Source organism: Ascaphus truei, chromosome 6, assembly GCF_040206685.1.
Source record: "Ascaphus truei isolate aAscTru1 chromosome 6, aAscTru1.hap1, whole genome shotgun sequence".
Classification (NCBI taxonomy): Eukaryota; Metazoa; Chordata; class Amphibia; order Anura; family Ascaphidae; genus Ascaphus; species Ascaphus truei.
The window spans coordinates 138,407,280-138,425,683 of NC_134488.1; the positions used below are offsets into that span (position 1 = coordinate 138,407,280).

The following is an 18,404-nucleotide window of genomic DNA, read 5'->3' on the forward strand; positions in this document are numbered from 1 at the left end:
AATCGTGACAGTGTTCAATTTCACATCTACACCAAGGAGGGGTCATCTACCTACACTGGCCCACTTGGAGATTAACACTATCAGTATCACAAAGAAGTTAAAGACACCCTGATGTGCATTTACTCACACAAGGCCGTGTGAGTATCATTTTTATTTCTATTTTTATTTTTATAGATCTATACATATCAGATCACTATTACCCTTACAGGGCACCAGATTTAAAGACACCAACAGAAAAAAGATACCTTCCCCTAGGATTGCACTCACACTTGCCTGTGTGAGTGCCTGCAGCATTTTGCTGCTTTTACGTATCTGCTTGGGCTTTTCTAGTGGGTTACCACAGAATTATGTTGATGTTTCCCCACTAACAATTGTTTTCCAATTTATTCACACCGAGGGGGATTACCACACTGAAAGTTGAAGACCACCGAAGAAAACCAGGAAGAAGATCAAAAACCTGAAAAGAAGAAAAGGAGACTTTCAAGATAAAGATACCTTGATGTGTATTTACTCACACAAGGCCGTGTGAGTATTATTTGATTTATATATATCATTACATACCAGACCCTTATTACACCTATAGATCACTACGTGTAAAGACCAGATTTGGATAAAAAGACACCTTCCCCTAGGACTGTACTCACACTAGCCCGTGTGAGTGCTGGCAGTAATTACTGCCTTTATATATATATGCATTTAGAGTTAAAATATTGGACTTGATCAGTACTGTCTGTATTCCCCTCTAAACCACTGTTTTTCAATCTGTTCACTCCGAGGGAGACATCCACATTGTAAGCCGAGGACTATTGAAGATATCCAGAAAGAAAACCAAGTCCTGAAAAGAAGAAGGCAACCGACCAAGAGAACACTAAGACAAGTAAACCTTGCTGTGAGAGCATTTACACAAGGCCGTGTAAGTGATTTAATATATCTTTCAAGCACACCCACAAATATCTATTTAGATACTCTAGATACCCCAAATTCTTCAACCTGTGCTCCCCCTTTTTTCTCTCTATATCCCTGTACAAATAAGGATCCTGGATAAGGATCCTATTGGGGTCTGAGCCATAGGACAAGAAGACGAACCAGAGGGGACCTTTGTTTATAAGGTTGTAAAGTTCATTGTCACATTGTCCCTGTTCTTAAGAACTTAATCAGGGAGCGTCCGGGTTTTTCTTTGTTTCATAGTCTCACTTTATCCATATCACCTGAGGCCACACCCATCTATTTATATGTGTTAGACCTGCCTATAACGCAGCCTACACATATTCACTTATATTAGACCTGCCTATAACGCAGCCTACACATATTCACTTATATACACATCCTAAATACTCCACCACATCCCCTGTGTAAACATTGAACATGGAAATGGAGGCCTCTGATACGATTATCAGCGTATTTGAAAAAAGACTCCTAAGAGGAAAAGACATGGAGAGTAGGATGAAAAACACAGAAGTAAAGGAAGAAAAATATATTATAAACGAGGAGTTTGATCTATTAAATAAATTGCTTAAAAAGGAGACTAGAAAGATTCTAGATAAAGAATATCTGGAGGAGTATCTAAGGGTAAATAGGATCCCAAGGGGCCTTAGAACAAGTAAAAAACCATCATTCGATCTCGAGGAAACAGAATATACGGTCGCTTGGGAAAATATACTTGACACGTGTGGAAGAGACCTGATGAAACTCCTTATAGAACATTACAAACAATCCTTAGAGAAGATAGACGAAGAAGTAAATGCCATAAAAGTTAAACTGGAACCCCTTATGGGACATCAAACGTTCCTTGACAGAAATAAAAAACTGTCGGACGAAATTGATGCCTTGGAGAAAAACCTAGAAATTAATAAAAACATAAAATTTCAGAGAGATAAGGCAGATTACGAAGAGGGCCTAAATAAAAAATGGGACAAAAGTGGGTATAAGAATTACGAAAGATCTAGAGATGAAAGTACCCACACACCAGGGAGATATAGGACACATTCTAGAGATGCCTATAAAAAGAAAGTAAATAAAGACATGCATACACCAACAATCCCTATTCCGCCACCACCACTCCCCCCCCCCTCAAACCAAAAAAGACAAAGAAGAAACTAGTAAAGGGGATAGAGAAAAGAAAGAGCAAGACAGGGCAACTTATCACCATAGACCCTATCACCCAGGAGGTCCTACCACCCAAGAGGGGGAGATAGAAGATTCGAATATGGAGATAGGAGTTATCATCATAGAAGGGATAACCGCAGTCAAGAAAGGCATAGGGACTGGGAATGGAGAAATCATCATGAGAGAGAATATAGACGAGAAAGAGAAGATAGAAGAGACCCACCAGAGAGGAGAAATGAAAGAGAGGAATACAGAGATAGGCGAGAAAGATCAAGACCTAAAGATAGAGAAAGAGAGAGCAGGAGATACGCCAGTAGATCCCCAATCAGAAGCCCGGTATGGGAAAGAACAAAACAAAACGCTGGTGTAGCTTTTTTAGAACAAAGCCCTCCACACCCCACGGCAACAAAGAACAGGTACGATCCTCTGATAGACATGAACACAGAGGAGAGACAACTAGGGAAAAGAGAAAGAGAGGAAAAAGAGGCAGAAGGAGGAAACAAAAAGAAACTAATGAAGTAAAGGGAGTTTTTAATATAAGTAAAAAAAATACTCACTAAAAATCAACTAAGTGTAATAGCTAGAGGCCTGAATTTTGCGCCCACTACTAAAGCAAGCGGTTTTACCACATTTTTAGACGCCAATAAATTTCTTAGACAATTAACTATGAAAAGATTCTTTCTCAATAAAGATGCCCAGAGTAGGGAAGTAGTAGGGGCATGCGAAATCACACCTCCAACAGAAAACACAGAGACTAATGCGCGAAACGTACGTCAGGTCAGAGGTCAGCGGTACGTGGTGACGTCATAACGCTGAGTGGACGCCTCCCAGCAGTGGGACGAGACCGGCGCGGTTGCAGCAGCTGAACATGCAGGCTGTAATTCCCTGTCCCGGCACCCTGCCCTCAATCTACACACTGTTGGAATGAGAGACGCAGGAACGGACCACAGCCTTTCTCCCCCAAGCTAAGTAGATATTATGGTTAGCCAGTCAGTTGCTATTGAGAGCGGTTATTTACACCGCGGAGTTGTAAGCATTATAGTACACTCCCTGACAGGCTACCTCTTGATCATTCTACTATCAGGGGCTCAATGCCGCCGACACAATTAGGGTATAATAATATATATCTGGTGACATTACACTATGCTATATGTACTATGGTTCAGTCCTTCTGTATTTGCTTTATATTACTAGCAAAGCATTGGCAAATTCCACTTAGTGTTATTTAGTGACCTTTGCATTTTATGACCGTCACTTTTCTGAGGCTATAACTGGATACGGTCTCAGAACCGTGCCTCAGGGCATTAGTTGAGCACATTTTGTGCCTGCCCTATGCAAAGTCAAACACCATCAAGCCACGCAGCAACTAGCTATGTATGTGGTTTTAGATATTTTTTATGTTGTGTGTATTATCTTCCACATTATATGTTGATTTCACCCCGTTCAGGAGCAGACATACACCTATATACTTTGTGGTCTATGTGAATCCATGTAGGTATTTATTTCTGACCTACTAACTGCCTATTAACACACCTCTTCAGATCCAGCATCAGCATACCATCTATTTAGGTGTGCTGATTTTTTGACAATAGATTATCTGCTTTATAGAACAGATTTTCTAGTCTGAAGTTACACTGTGATTACTACTGGCAGCTCTCTAGCCCACATATCGGCGGTGTAGTGTCATACCTCATTATCTCCCGTGTATTTATTTGGGAAGATTGTTTCTTGGTTTGTCAATAGGGACTGGTCGTGGATTACTTTCTGCCATTTCCCTCTATACAAGATGTTTTACTATATGTGTGATTAAAAGGTTTTTTTAAAATTATCAACCATATCACGTTGACTTACCTTTCTGAGTGCATTCAAGGAGGATCTTTCCTGTTCGTCTATGTTGTTAACCATATATATTCTCTATTGCACCAGTCTGTGAGTTACCTCATTCACATTACCATTTTCACTAGCTGATGCGGGAGCCTCCATTCCCCTTTCCCTTTCCCCTTTCCCTACCCTTAAAACTTAGACTAATTTCGTACACTCAGATTTGAGAGAGAAATCCAATTTTAACCCAAGCAACAGCAAGGGACATTTTTTAGAAGTTTTTCATCAACTGATTTCAAAGTATCTAGAGGAACTAACAGAACAAAAGAAACATCATAGGGACATCCTCAGCAAGGAGGAAAAAGAGGCGCTCAAAACGCTAACGGAGGATAGATCCATCACTATCAAACCAGCCGATAAAGGTGGAGGAGTGGTAGTGATGGACACCGATTATTATTTACATGAAGCAGGACGAATCTTAGGGGACGATAAAACATATCAAAAATTAAACAGAGACCCAACCCCAAACCATAAACGGGAACTAGATGAAATACTCAACAGGGGGAAAACAATTGGTATATTGACCAAGAAAGAATGGGGATATATTCATAGAGATAAACCTATCTTACCCATTTTTTATTTTTTACCAAAGATACACAAATGTTTAGAGGCACCCCCAGGAAGACCGATTATATCGGGTATCGGCTCCCTTACACAGAATCTATCCGAATACCTGGATGTCTTCCTCCAGAAGTATGCCATTAAGGGTAGATCATACCTTAAAGATACAATGCAAGTTCTGAACATTTTTGGGGGAGATAGAATGGCAGAATGGTTTTATGCTTGCCACGTGTGACGTTAAATCTTTGTACACGTGCATCCACCACTCAGATGGCATCAGGGCAATTGATAATATAATCTCAAAAGATACTACCATCAGGGATGAACAACGAACCTTTATACTAGACAGTATTAATTTTATCTTGAAGCACAACGTATTCTGGTTCAATGATGAAATATTTCTCCACCTATGTGGCACTGCGATGGGGACCAAGTTTGCACCCAGTTTTGCGAACATTTTCATGGCAGATTGGGAAGAAAAGAAAATTTGGTCAACCCACCCTTTCAGTGCAAACTTGGTCTCATGGCATCGCTACATAGACGACGTCCTGTTCATATGGAAAGGGAGCGAAGAGGACCTGAAAGAGTTCATTATATATATAAACGACAACACAGTGAATTTGGAATTTACCTCAGAATACAGTTTTAATACTATCAACTTTTTAGACCTCACCATTTATGTAGAAAATAGTGAAATTAAAACTAAAACATATTTTAAAAAAACAGACGCAAACAATTTCCTACTAACATCAAGTTGCCATCACCCAAGATGGCTTAGCAATATCCCCAATGGTCAATTTAGGAGGATTAAGAGGAATTGCTCTGACATAGAGGTTTTCAAAGAACAGTCAAACACACTACAAGATAGTTTTCTGGAAAGAGGCTATGAACAACAGTTGTTAAATAAAGCAGTGGATCAAATCAACTTGATCCCAAGGGAAACTCTGCTAAAACCAACAATCAAACGAACTGATACCCCCTTTTCTACAGCATTCATTACGACCTACAGCTCGGATGCTGCTAAAGTTAAAAAAATAGTACAAAAACACTGGCACGTCGTCCAAATGGACCCAATTTTAAAGGGGCACATCCCGCCAATCCCAAAAGTAATCTTCAGAAAGGCCCCTTGCATCAAAGCACAATTAGCGCCAAGCACCTTCCGGAAAGAAATAAAAGAAAACAGTCAAAATTGGTTACCCCCACCGATGTTTTTTTTTAATTGCATTAGTTGTAAGGCCTGCAAACAGGTAAAGAAAGGTGACAAGGCAGCTTTTAATTCACATATAACAAAAGAAGAATTCAAAATTAAACAAGCAATTAGTTGCCGAACGGATTACGTTGTTTACCTTCTAGCCTGCCCATGTGGTCTCCAATATGTTGGACGCACCTCCAGGCCCCTGAGGGTGCGCATCTTGGAACACATGGGCAACATTCGTAAACAGGTGTTAACACACAGCGTCTCCAGACACTTCAGTTTACATCATGAGGGAAACCAAGAAAGCCTAACATTCAAGGGAATAGAAAGGGTAGACCCCCATTGGAGAGGCGGAGATAGACTAAGGAAACTCTGTCAAAGAGAAACATACTGGATATATAAACTTAAAACCTTGACCCCAAAAGGTCTGAATATAGATATAGACCTGGGGTCGTTTATTTAAGTCCAGTATCCCCCGTCTCTCCCCATTCAGCATTACCCTTTATTCTCTTTCCCTAGATCTTTCTCAAAGTTCCCCCCTCTCCCCCCCCCCCCCCCGCTTCCCCTTACCCTCCCACCACCCCCTACCCACCATTTATTTACATCACAATACCACACATGTGAATTCACTATTATCATTTCTGATCTCCTTTACAGATATCACTCACCAACGATATCAAACAAAAATACTTCAATTTTAATATACAAGTTGAAACTGTACGATAAAGCTGTATGCTCTAAGTATGTACACAACCACATTGTGAAATGACATGATATAATATATGCTTAAGGTTATATATATCAGTCTAAAAGACTACTATAGTCATTTTAACACTATATTGGGTGCTCTAGTTTACAACACGATTACATTGTATAAAAGTATATCAGACCACATTTTTAAAATATAAATTGTGTATTGGATACGTTTTTAATATATTTGTCTAAGATTGAATACTGTACTAGAAATGTTTTTAAAGAATAGGCTGACAATGTTTGCATAAACAGGGTATATGATATCACCCTCCACCATACGAGGTATAAATAAGTTCAAGATTACATTCTTTAGAATCTTATGATACAATATATTCTGAATATATAGAGTATCAAAAACTGCACTATTGAGTGCAATAGAATATTTGATGTTTCAAGTAATAGTTTAGCACGAATTTATTAAAATATGAAAGTGTATATTGAAATATATTTATACTTATATAAGATATCATTTTAAGACATTTGTTTAAAATGTGAACTCTCTATGGCACTACAAGGCTACAATATGAATATGGATTATTCCCATCTATTTTATGTGAAAACACATTTTGAATTTTATCCTTTTTATCTTGAACGTTCATTAAAAATTAGTGTGCTAATAAGCACATATTCTTTCACTAAAACCTCACTTAACACTTTATAATAAGTATAATAAGGACCACAGACACCCAAGCCCACTGCCGTATATATATATATTTATTAATCATAATGTATAAAAACATTCATTTACTTAACCATTCACAAAAAACACTTTAGAAATAATTACATGCACATTAATCACTCATGGAATTTTATCCCAGTCACAGATGGAATAATCAGCATTTATTAATCACGCAGGCATCTTCACAGAGTACACAGATTTATTTGGTATATCACATATCATTTCACACTTTATGTAGAGCACGTCACTAATTACTTTCTATGTTATGTATTAACTTTATTCTTAACTATGATTCCATTCATATGTATGAACGTTCGAGTTTCTAACCAGTGAATGCGTCAATTTATTTAATTATTTATCTACTATGACATACCTAAGTAGAAAACGGAGTGCATCATACAGCACTCATTAGTTCTAATTGAACAACAGAGGACATTGCCTAAAGTAGAATGGGGATTGGCTGACATCAATATAAATATCTGCCACGAACCTTAACCCCAAACTACGGAGCCTGAGGAAGACCAAAAGTCGAAACGCGTTGCTCTCACCACTAAGCAATTTTGACCCAGCACAGCCACTGTCAAGGAGTGGATCTGAGAGGAGGCAGCACTATATCCGGACGCGGAGCAAGTTAGCTGCGCTCCACGAGACCCACGAGCAATTTCCTTTAGACGGCTGGCTTTTTCTTTTTATGCATCTTTCCTATTGTTTTTATATATGTTTTGTTTTCAGAGCTTTTTTTAATAAATTTTGTTGTAGTCCACGAAAATCGTGACAGTGTTCAATTTCACATCTACACCAAGGAGGGGTCATCTACCTACACTGGCCCACTTGGAGATTAACACTATCAGTATCACAAAGAAGTTAAAGACACCCTGATGTGCATTTACTCACACAAGGCCGTGTGAGTATCATTTTTATTTCTATAGATCTATACATATCAGATCACTATTACCCTTACAGGGCACCAGATTTAAAGACACCAACAGAAAAAAGAAACCTTCCCCTAGGATTGCACTCACACTTGCCCGTGTGGGTGCCTGCAGCATTTTGCTGCTTTTACGTATCTGCTTGGGCTTTTCTAGTGGGTTACCACAGAATTATGTTGATGTTTCCCCACTAACAATTGTTTTCCAATTTATTCACACCGAGGGGGATTACCACACTGAAAGTTGAAGACCACCGAAGAAAACCAGGAAGAAGATCAAAAACCTGAAAAGAAGAAAAGGAGACTTTCAAGATAAAGATACCTTGATGTGTATTTACTCACACAAGGCCGTGTGAGTATTATTTGATTTATATATATCATTACATACCAGACCCTTATTACACCTATAGATCACTACGTGTAAAGACCAGATTTGGATAAAAAGACACCTTCCCCTAGGACTGTACTCACACTAGCCCGTGTGAGTGCTGGCAGTAATTACTGCCTTTATATATATATATATATGCATTTAGAGTTAAAATATTGGACTTGATCAGTACTGTCTGTATTCCCCTCTAAACCACTGTTTTTCAATCTGTTCACTCCGAGGGAGACATCCACATTGTAAGCCGAGGACTATTGAAGATATCCAGAAAGAAAACCAAGTCCTGAAAAGAAGAAGGCAACCGACCAAGAGAACACTAAGACAAGTAAACCTTGCTGTGAGAGCATTTACACAAGGCCGTGTAAGTGATTTAATATATCTTTCAAGCACACCCACAAATATCTATTTAGATACTCTAGATACCCCAAATTCTTCAAACTGTGCTCCCCCTTTTTTCTCTCTATATCCCTGTACAAATAAGGATCCTAGATAAGGATCCTATTGGGGTCTGAGCCATAGGACAAGAAGACGAACCAGAGGGGACCTTTGTTTATAAGGTTGTAAAGTTCATTGTCACATTGCCCCTGTTATTAAGAACTTAATCAGGGAGCGCCCGGGTTTTTCTTTGTTTCATAGGTTTAGCTCATGGACCTCAAGTCCATGGGTGTCTAGTCAGGGACACAGATGCAGCAGGTTGCGAGGGAATATGTGTTATACTGTGAAGTACTTCTCCTGCATGAGAAGGGATTAACAGGACTGGCCTGCATCAATATATAAGTGAACTGTTGTCTGTCTGGTCTCTGTTACTGAAGATAAGTTCCTGCAGGGGCTACTCCTTTCTCTGATAGGGCCCTGGAGGATGGAGGCGCTGCACCTGAGAACATCTAAAAGCCTGTCCTATGCTACTCCCCACTACAACGTGGAGCCCTCAGTCCTTCTGTACTATCAGAGGTGAGCTAATAGCACCAGCAACACTATGTAACTGCTAGCTCTCCCTTAGGGGGGGGGGGGGGAAAGGTTAAATATGCAAATCATGGCTTTTTCAACCTCCCTTTTTCTTTTTGTATCCCCCACCCTCCCTTCTCATATAATTGTCGAAAGCTTTAATAAAAATACAAGTTACAAAAAAAAAAAAAAAACGGCCGGTAGCGGGGGGTTGGTCTGCGGCCAAACACCGGCAGCACATTGGTCACGGCGAAACTATTCAGATTCGAAGCTAAGTGAAACTACAGACCGCTTCAGCATAATGGGGAATGCAAATTTTATTATAACCAACAGCATGGAAATATAAAACAATAACATTTTTCTACAATGAGAATTATATAAATAACCTGCATTTAAAAAGTTATAACTTTTCTATCCTTTTAAAAACGCTTGTTTTGTGCACCATAAAGTAAAGTCACGTTGCATTGTGAGTCAGCGTAACACAGACACACGTGTGCCCTTATATGTGAGCGTCTTAGTTGCTGGTTATCCCTAAACAGGCCTGGCTTTAGAGATAGGTCTCTCCCCTGTGTGAGTCCTCTTGTGTGTGTTCAAGCTGGATAACCGACTAAATCCCTTCCCACATTCCCCACATACATGCGGTCTCTCCCCTGTGTGTGTCCTCTTGTGTGTGTTCAGGCTGGATAACCGACTAAATCCCTTTCCACATTCCCCACATACATGCGGTCTCTCCCCTGTGTGAGTCCTCTTGTGTGTGTCCAGGTCGGATAACACACTAAACCCCTTCCCACATTCCCCACATACATGCGGTCTCTCCCCTGTGTGTGTCATCATGTGTATGTTCAGGTAGGATAACCGACTAAATCCTTTTCCACATTCCCCACACACATGCGGTCTCTCCCCTGTGTGTGTCCTCTTGTGTGTGTCCAGGTTGGATAACTGACTAAATCCCTTCCCACATTCCCCACATACATACGGTCTCTCCCCTGTGTGTGTTCTCTTGTGTCTGACCAGGCAGGATAACACACTAAATCCCTTCCCACATTCCCCACATACATGCGGTCTCTCCCCTGTGTGTGTCATCATGTGTATGTTCAGGTGGGATAACCGACTAAATCCCTTCCCACATTCCCCACATACATACGGTCTCTCCCCTGTGTGTGTTCTCTTGTGTGTTTCCAGGCTGGATAAGACACTAAATCCCTTCCCACATTCCCCACATACATGCGGTCTCTGCCCTGTGTGTGTCATCATGTGTATGTTCAAGTGGGATAACCGACTAAATCCCTTCCCACATTCCCCACATACATGCGGTCTCTGCCCTGTGTGTGTCATCATGTGTATGTTCAGGTGGGATAACCGACTAAATCCGTTCCCACATTCCCCACATACATGCGGTCTCTCCCCTGTGTGTGTCATCATGTGTGTGTTCAGGCTGGATAACTGATTAAATCCCTTCCCACATTCCCCACATACATGCGGTTTCTCCCCTGTGTGTGTCCTCTTGTGTGTGTTCAGGCTGGATAACTGATTAAATCCCTTCCCACATTCTCCACATACATGCGGTCTCTCCCCTGTGTGTGTCCTCTTGTGTATGTCCAGGCTGGATAACCGACTAAATCCCTTTCCACATTCCCCACATACATGCGGTCTCTCCCCTGTGTGAGTCCTCTTGTGTGTGTCCAGGTCGGATAACACACTAAACCCCTTCCCACATTCCCCACATACATGCGGTCTCTCCCCTGTGTGTGTCCTCTTGTGTGTGTTCAGGCTGGATAACCGACTAAATCCTTTTCCACATTCCCCACACACATGCGGTCTCTCCCCTGTGTGTGTCCTCTTGTGTGTGTCCAGGCTGGATAACTGACTAAATCCCTTCCCACATTCCCCACATACATACGGTCTCTCCCCTGTGTGTGTTCTCTTGTGTGTGTCCAGGCAGGATAACACACTAAATCCCTTCCCACATTCCCCACATACATGCGGTCTCTCCCCTGTGTGTGTCATCATGTGTATGTTCAGGTGGGATAACCGACTAAATCCCTTCCCACATTCCCCACATACATGCGGTCTCTCCCCTGTGTGTGTCCTCTTGTGTGTGTTCAGGCTGGATAACTGATTAAATCCCTTCCCACATTCCCCACATACATGCGGTCTCTCCCCTGTGTGTGTCCTCATGTGTGTGTCCAGGTGGGATAACCGACTAAATCCCTTCCCACATTCATGCGGTCTCTCCCCTGTGTGTGTCCTCTTCTGTAGGTTCTGGTCTGATAACGAAGTCAGATTCTTCCCACTTTCTCCAAGATCTTTTCCGGTGGCACCTTCTAATATACCTTCTTTTGAATAAGAAGCAGTTACATTGTTTATTAATTGCCTTGACTGGTTGAAAGTTGCCTTTTCTGTCATATTCATTGGAATGTTGATAGATTGTTCTGTCCTCATCTTTTCCATATTCTCATTTGGGTGTTTGAACTTCAGATGTTTGAGGAGGTAATCCTGGCTGCTAAAAGCAACCTTGCAGTCTTGGCATGGATGGATTATTGGTGCTATCAGAACTAGACAAGAGACAAAAAAGTCACAGTTACACAAACTGTCTTACAGAAGGCCATGCAGGAGAGGTAAGTTGGAATATCACAAACAGTTCAGGATGAAAGTAAACTGTAGATGTACATTGTACAAAGAAAGGGTTTAGCACAACATGTGCAGCATTAGGGCCGGGAGAGCAGATGTAGTGGATCATACATTTAAAGTGACTCAAAATATTTAAAAATAAATCTCACTTGCTGGAAAACACCAATTAAAGTGGCAGAAATCTTGTCAAATTCTGTTACATCAAAAAAAGGAGGGAAAGAATCCATTTCTAATGCACTCACAGTGTTGTGTAATGAGTTAGATACAATAAAACCTTTTATTGGTAACTAGCCGATATACCCGGCATTGCCCGGGATGTAAATTCGTAATAGGTAGAATTATTTATAAATCAGGGAATAATAGGTGACTATTTGGTGGAAAGGTTGGATAATAATGTTGAAAAGATAGATGGAAGAAAATGTAATATGATGTTCTTTAAAAATGGTTTATTGTAAACACACCACAGTACAATGTATATTTTGGCGACATAAGTGATGTAAAAATGTGAGGTGTGTGTCCCGCTAGCGTGTGAGGCGGCGGGTGGTTGTTCAGTACGGGTGGCGCGTGAGTAGTGAGAGCTGGCTGTGGGTGGGGGTCCTGCTAGGGTGTGAGGCGGCGGGTGTGTGGTGAGTGCAGGCGGCAGCTGGTCAGTGATGTCGGTGCGTAGGGGTGGGAGGCAGCGGGTGTGTGTCGAGTATGTGGGGTGGGTCAGAGGCAGCGGGTGTGTGTCGAGTGTGTGTGGCGCGGGGGGGGGAGTGGGGAAGGGGAAGTGAAGGGAGGGGGGGTGAGGTGAAGGGAGGGGGGGGAGGTGAAGGAAGGGGGGGAGGTGAAGGGAGGTGAAGGGGGGGAAAGGAGGGGGAGGTGAAGGGAGGGGGTGGGAAGGGAGTTAGGGGGATGTGGTGAGATGAAGGGGAGGGAGGGGAGGTGAAGGGGGAGGGAGGGGAGGTAGGGGAGGTGAAGGGGGGAGGGAGGGGAGGTGAAGGGGGAAGTTGAGGTGAAGGGGGGGAGGTGAGGTGAAAGGGAGAGGAGGTGAAGGGAGGGAGGGGAGGTGGAGGGAGGGGAGGTGAAGGGAGGGAGGGGAGGTGAAGAGGGGGGAGGAGAGGTGAAGGGGGCGAGGGGAGGTGAAGGGGGAGGGAGGGGAGGTGAAGGGGGAGGGAAGGGAGGTGAAGGGGGAGGGAGGGGAGGTGAAGGGGGAGGGAGGTGAAGGGGGAGGGGAGGCGAAGGGGGAGGGGAGGCGAAGGGGGAGGGAGGGGAGGTGAAGGGGGAGGTGAAGGGGGAGGGAAGGGAGGTGAAGGGGGAGGGAGGGGAGGTGGGAGGTGAAAGAGTGGGAGGGTAGGTGAAGGGGGGGTGAAGGGTGGGAGAGAAGGGAGGTAAGTGACAATGTATCCGGCGGCCGCTTGCTCCCCCGTCCGGTCGTTCCCCCGCTGTCTCGGCTGATCGTCCGTCCGCTCCCCACCCCCCGAACCTTCCGTCTGCTGGGGATGTTCAGCAGACTTAAGCGCGTGCACGTGGCGCCCACTCCCCGCGGATCTGAGGCTGCGGCCCCGCTAGTGCTGAGCGCGCTGATGCTTAGAGCATGAGCGCCGGGTGTCCTGCAACTTGCGGGGAGGGGGGGCGCAACTGAGGGCTATTGGACAAGCGGGAAAGTATAAAAAGTTTATTTACAAAAGCGCTGAGCGTGTGTGCCCGCGCATCGCGTGAGCGGAAACATGCATATATATACATATATATATATGCATGTAACCGCTCCAAGCGCCGCCCGCTCAGCGAGCTCAGCGCTAGTGGGGCCGCAGCCTGAGGCGGGAGGCAGTGTGTCTGCAATTGGTGTGGCCGCTCCCCCGCTTGGTTCCGACCGGGGGTTTGAGGCGGCGGGAGGCACAGGGATGTGAGGGGAGGCCGGAGGCGCAGGGGTTTGAGGCTCCGGCAGCGGCAGGGGTGTGAGCTGGGATTGGAGACGCAGGGGTTTGAGGCTCCAGCGTGAGCCGGGATTGGAGGCGCAGGGGTTTGAGGCTCCGGCGGCGGCAGGGGTGTGAGCTGGGATTGGAGGCGCAGGGGTTTTAGGCTCCGGCGTGAGCTGGGATTGGAGGCGCAGGGGTTTGACGCTCCGGCGGCGGCAGGGGTGTGAGCTGGGATTGGAGGCGCAGGGGTTTGAGGCCCCGGCGGCAGAAGCTGTGTGAGCTGGGATTGGAGGCCCCGGCGGCAGGGGTGTGAGCTGGGAGGGGAGGCGCAGGGGTTTGAGGCGGCGGCCCGGCGGCAGGGGTGTGAGCTGGGCGGTTTAGTAACTTACCTGGGCGGGAGATGGCGGCGGCTGGTGCACATCGTGTGGTAGGCAGTCTTGGAGAGGAGCACGCGGTGTGTGGGTGGTGTTTGTGTGTAGAGTGGGTCAGACTGTTAGAGCACGCCGGCCAATGAGAGCCGTGGGGGGCCGGAGGGACTGCTTGGCCAGAGGCTGAGTGACAGACCGACGGACCAATCAGATTGCCAATAAACACAGCCAACATACATTTTCAAAAAAGTATATATAGATTAATAAAAAAATAATGAAAACAGGAGTGGCGCCCTACGGAGGGAGCCTCCGAAGCCTCCGGCGAGCCGTTCGCCATACTCTACTTCCACTGCCACCCGCCTGGAGTTCCTGAAGTCGTACGCACACACACCAGCCCCCGCAACCGGCCGCAACTCTCCCAACCGCAGCAGAGGTAACTACAGGGAGGGGGAATAATAAAGCCCAGAGGGGACCTGGATATATATATATATATATGTAGCGGTCATGTAAAATGCCTACAGTCATCTCTCCTGCTGGCAGCAAGGCCTGGTAAGTTGTGGGCATGCCAGCAGTAATTATGGAGGTTTGCCCTCACACCCTGGTGATGTGCCCTGTGTAAGGATGGGAGTGGTCACAGACTCTGACTCCCTGGTTGGTGATGTCAGAGTTGTGTCAGCCCCAGAGGTTACATAAGGCACAGCACTGTGTCTAAAAGTTAGTTGCTGAGGGTTGCTGGAAAGTCCTAGTCTGAGTTCTGCTAGTTCTGGTTATGTTTTAGTAGCTGTAAGGAGACTGTGTCCAGGGACCTGGCACAGGGTAAAGATATCCCGGCTGGGATAGGGAATCCCTATTAAAGGAGAATTACACCTTTCAAAGGGAAGCACTGACTGAATATGAGTGGCTAGAGAAAGTACTGCGAGGGGCAGCTAGCCCACCTCAACCAATAAAGATGCTCTTATTCGAACACCCTCTCGTGTACATGTGTGGAGTGAATGTACAGAGGGGAGCACCACAGAGGAGTTCCTCGTCAGGACCATCCCCAAGTGACCGAAGGGACCCTGATGAGGTGGAGGCACTGCACTGGAACTAGGTGAGACTCAAGACACTACCTCAGCTGCCTGTCTGGACGGGTCCTCCCCACACACCATCATGCGGGAGGCTCAGGGGTACTGTTGCCAACAGGTGCACCACCAGACATCACTACCATGTAATGGGGACCGGTTAGACCACAGGGGCCAATGTGAGATTGGGTGGGTCAGGCCGGGCCAGAAACACCGTTACATATATATGTAAGGATGTATTAGAAATGTGTGCACATATATATGGGTTCCGCGCTGTTACTAGTGCAGGAAGCGCCATACTGTTCTTTTGCAAGCGCGCGAACGGCAACCAATCCGGCGGGACTTTGGGGGTTGAACTCTGAACTGTGAACTGTGGAGGAGTCAGCTGAGGCTGGGGACCAATAGGGTGTTAGACTCTGGATAGAGAAGAGACAGGAAGCGTGTGGGCGGACACACGAGTGAGAGAGGAGAAGGAGGAAGGTGGCGGAACCTCGTGTGTGAGAGCGGAGGGTCAGTGACCCTTCCGCTTAGGACAGAGACATTCCCCAGCCCCCAGGAGTATAACCCCTGTCACCGTAGGGTGCCGCTTTTGTAGGGACGGCCGTAGCATTTAGGGAAGCATCCCATTAGTGCTGGTTCAATTGCAAGAGTTGCGGACACCATCTTGGTCTGGAGAACAGACCGCACAGCAGAGCAGAGTGTCGGCGCAAGGCTGGAGCAACACTACGGACCCTTTGTGAAGTGGTGTGGTCACCGCAGTGACCGGGAGGTATTGTTAGTCAACAAGTGCACCTACACCGGTCACCAGGCGCTGATCCCGCCTCCCACTAACTAATTGGGGGCACTAGTGTGCCAGTAAATCATTCAATACAACTATTAGTTGCAGGACATACTCCTTGGGAGAGTGGCAGAGCCACCTGTGTACAGGACATTAACCCTATAAAGGTGTGGCCGAGCCACAGTGTGTAATGTTTGGTTATAAAGTGTAAGGGTTCTATGCATGTTATGTGAATGTTGCATTATCGTATTAGTTAGTATCATAGTAAAAGGTTGCTTGTTGCACAATATAGTTGTATGTTTCTTACTCAGGGTACACTACCGACACACTTTATTGAAGTGTGGTCGGTACCGCAAGCCGGGAAATCTTCCGGCTTGCTAGTGGCCGCCCCTCGGCGTGCCGCGCGTCATAGACGCGCGGTCACGCGTCATCGGGAGCGTGCGCCCCCTGCACGCGTGTCCAGGGGCTCCCCGAGGGAGCCCTGGTGTCCCGCGATCGCGGGACAGCGGCAGGGGGTTCCGGGGGACCCGGCGGACCCGGCAGCGGTAGGGAGAGCGCCCCGATCGGAGGGCGCTCTTCCGCTGCTTCGGCGCGCGCCCGTCACACTCGGGCGCGCGCCAGGCTACTGCTGCGGCACAGAACGGGCAAATGCTCGAATAAACTGTGCCGCAGCAGTAGATTCTCTACAATGGGGATCCTGGGTAAGTGGAGGCGCTGCACCATGATAATAGAGGGTAAGACCCCATTCTCCCCAACAGCGGAGGCTTAGAGCTCCTGGAGCCACAGGTAAATCACAGCATCAGTAGTTCCTTTGTGCAGGGGTTCACAAAAAGGGTTACATTTGGAGGCGCTGCTGAGATCTTAGACCTGGGGTGCCCCCACATTTTTTTTCTCAAATTGTGCAACCAACCCACGCTATGTCGGTGCCCTCGGCGCTCGAGGTGCGCAAATGGGCCCAGCGGCGCGGGATTCCCCTGAATCGTGTTTTCGCGCTGGGCCATGTCCCCGCTGAAACCTCTTTAGGTACTGTAACCGAACAGGTCCAGAAGCTTCCCCTCCTGCACACGGCCCAAGTGCAAGACCATTTCTATGACCGTGACCAGGCCTGGCGCCGGGTCTTGTACGCCACTGAACAAGAGATATGCCCCGAGGCATTGCCCCGTGTACTGCTGCTACCCGAGGCCCCAGGGGTACGCTGCCCCCTAGTCCAAGTGGACACCTCTGAACCGTTAGCCACTTCCACCCCACAAAGAGAGTACACCCCCATCTTAGGTGCTGCAGCCGGGGGCCCAGACCACTCCCCTGACCGTGGTCTGCAACCTCGCTGGCCGGCAGCCCTGAGCCTAGGCTCTTCGTCCACCCCGTCCGGCCTGCGGCCCGCCCTCAACCGCCTTAGCCTATCCAGACTGGACACTTACCCCGCAGTCGGGGATAACTTACCGGGAGACACCTCTATTCCCGCAATAGCAGCCGCTCTCTACAACACCACCCAGTCGCTTCAATATAGGAAGTTAAAGGCCTTCTCCGGTGAGAAACCCACGCCCCAAGGGGAAGTAGGAATAGAGGACTGGTTGGATCATACCGAACAGGTGCTGCCTGAATGGACCTGCACGGACGCGGTCCGAAGACAACGCATCGTTGAGTGCTTACGACCCCCTGCGTCCCACATGGTGCACTACTACCGAGATGACAACCCGGAGGCTGATGCAGCAGATCTCATCTACTGCCTGACAAAGGCGTATGGGGCTCCGGTGGATACTTATGCGTTGATGGCCAAATTCCATGCGTTAGCCCAGAGGGAAGGGGAGATGGTATCCGACTTCCTCAGGCGACTACACCTGGACTTATGGAACCTAGTGCGGAAGGGCGTGTTGCCAAGAATGGAAGCCAATGGACTGCGCACCACCCAGCTGTTGAGGGGGCTCCTACCCCTGCACCCCGTGTCGGTGCGGGTCAGTAGCTGCCTAACGCCTGGGCAAGCCTTATCGTTTCACGACTTAATGGACCGGGTCCAAGCGCACGAGACGGTGCTGTTAGAGCGTGACCTAGCCCCTGGGAAAAAGCCACAGCCCGGGAGTAAGGAAGTCAAGAAAGTGGAACCCAAGGCCGACGTGCCCGAACCTGGGGATCTCGACCCCGAGGATGTCGCCGCACCAGTGACGCCCAGATCTCGTCCCCCGACCGGGCGAAGTTCACCAACCGGGAGAGGCGAGAATTACCTCAGCCAAACGCAGT

At 46.5% G+C, this 18,404-nt stretch overlaps 2 protein-coding genes across 2 annotated transcripts in view; both read right to left on the bottom strand.

Moving 5' to 3' along the window:
- The window catches only part of LOC142497974 (uncharacterized), a 364,739-nt gene that overhangs the window by 261,344 nt on the left and 84,991 nt on the right, over positions 1-18,404 (bottom strand). The gene's annotated exons all lie outside the window — the stretch shown is intronic.
- Positions 9,827-11,989, bottom strand: LOC142496617 (uncharacterized). Its single transcript, XM_075603281.1, has one exon. It carries the CDS (start codon positions 11,882-11,884, stop codon positions 9,965-9,967), a length of 1,920 nt encoding a protein of 639 aa, XP_075459396.1. The 5' UTR covers positions 11,885-11,989; the 3' UTR covers positions 9,827-9,964.

What these genes read in the sequence shown, in the direction of transcription:
- LOC142496617 (XM_075603281.1), bottom strand. Translation starts at nt 11,884, where the DNA reads ATGGAAAAGATGAGGACAGAACAATCTATCAACATTCCAATGAATATG.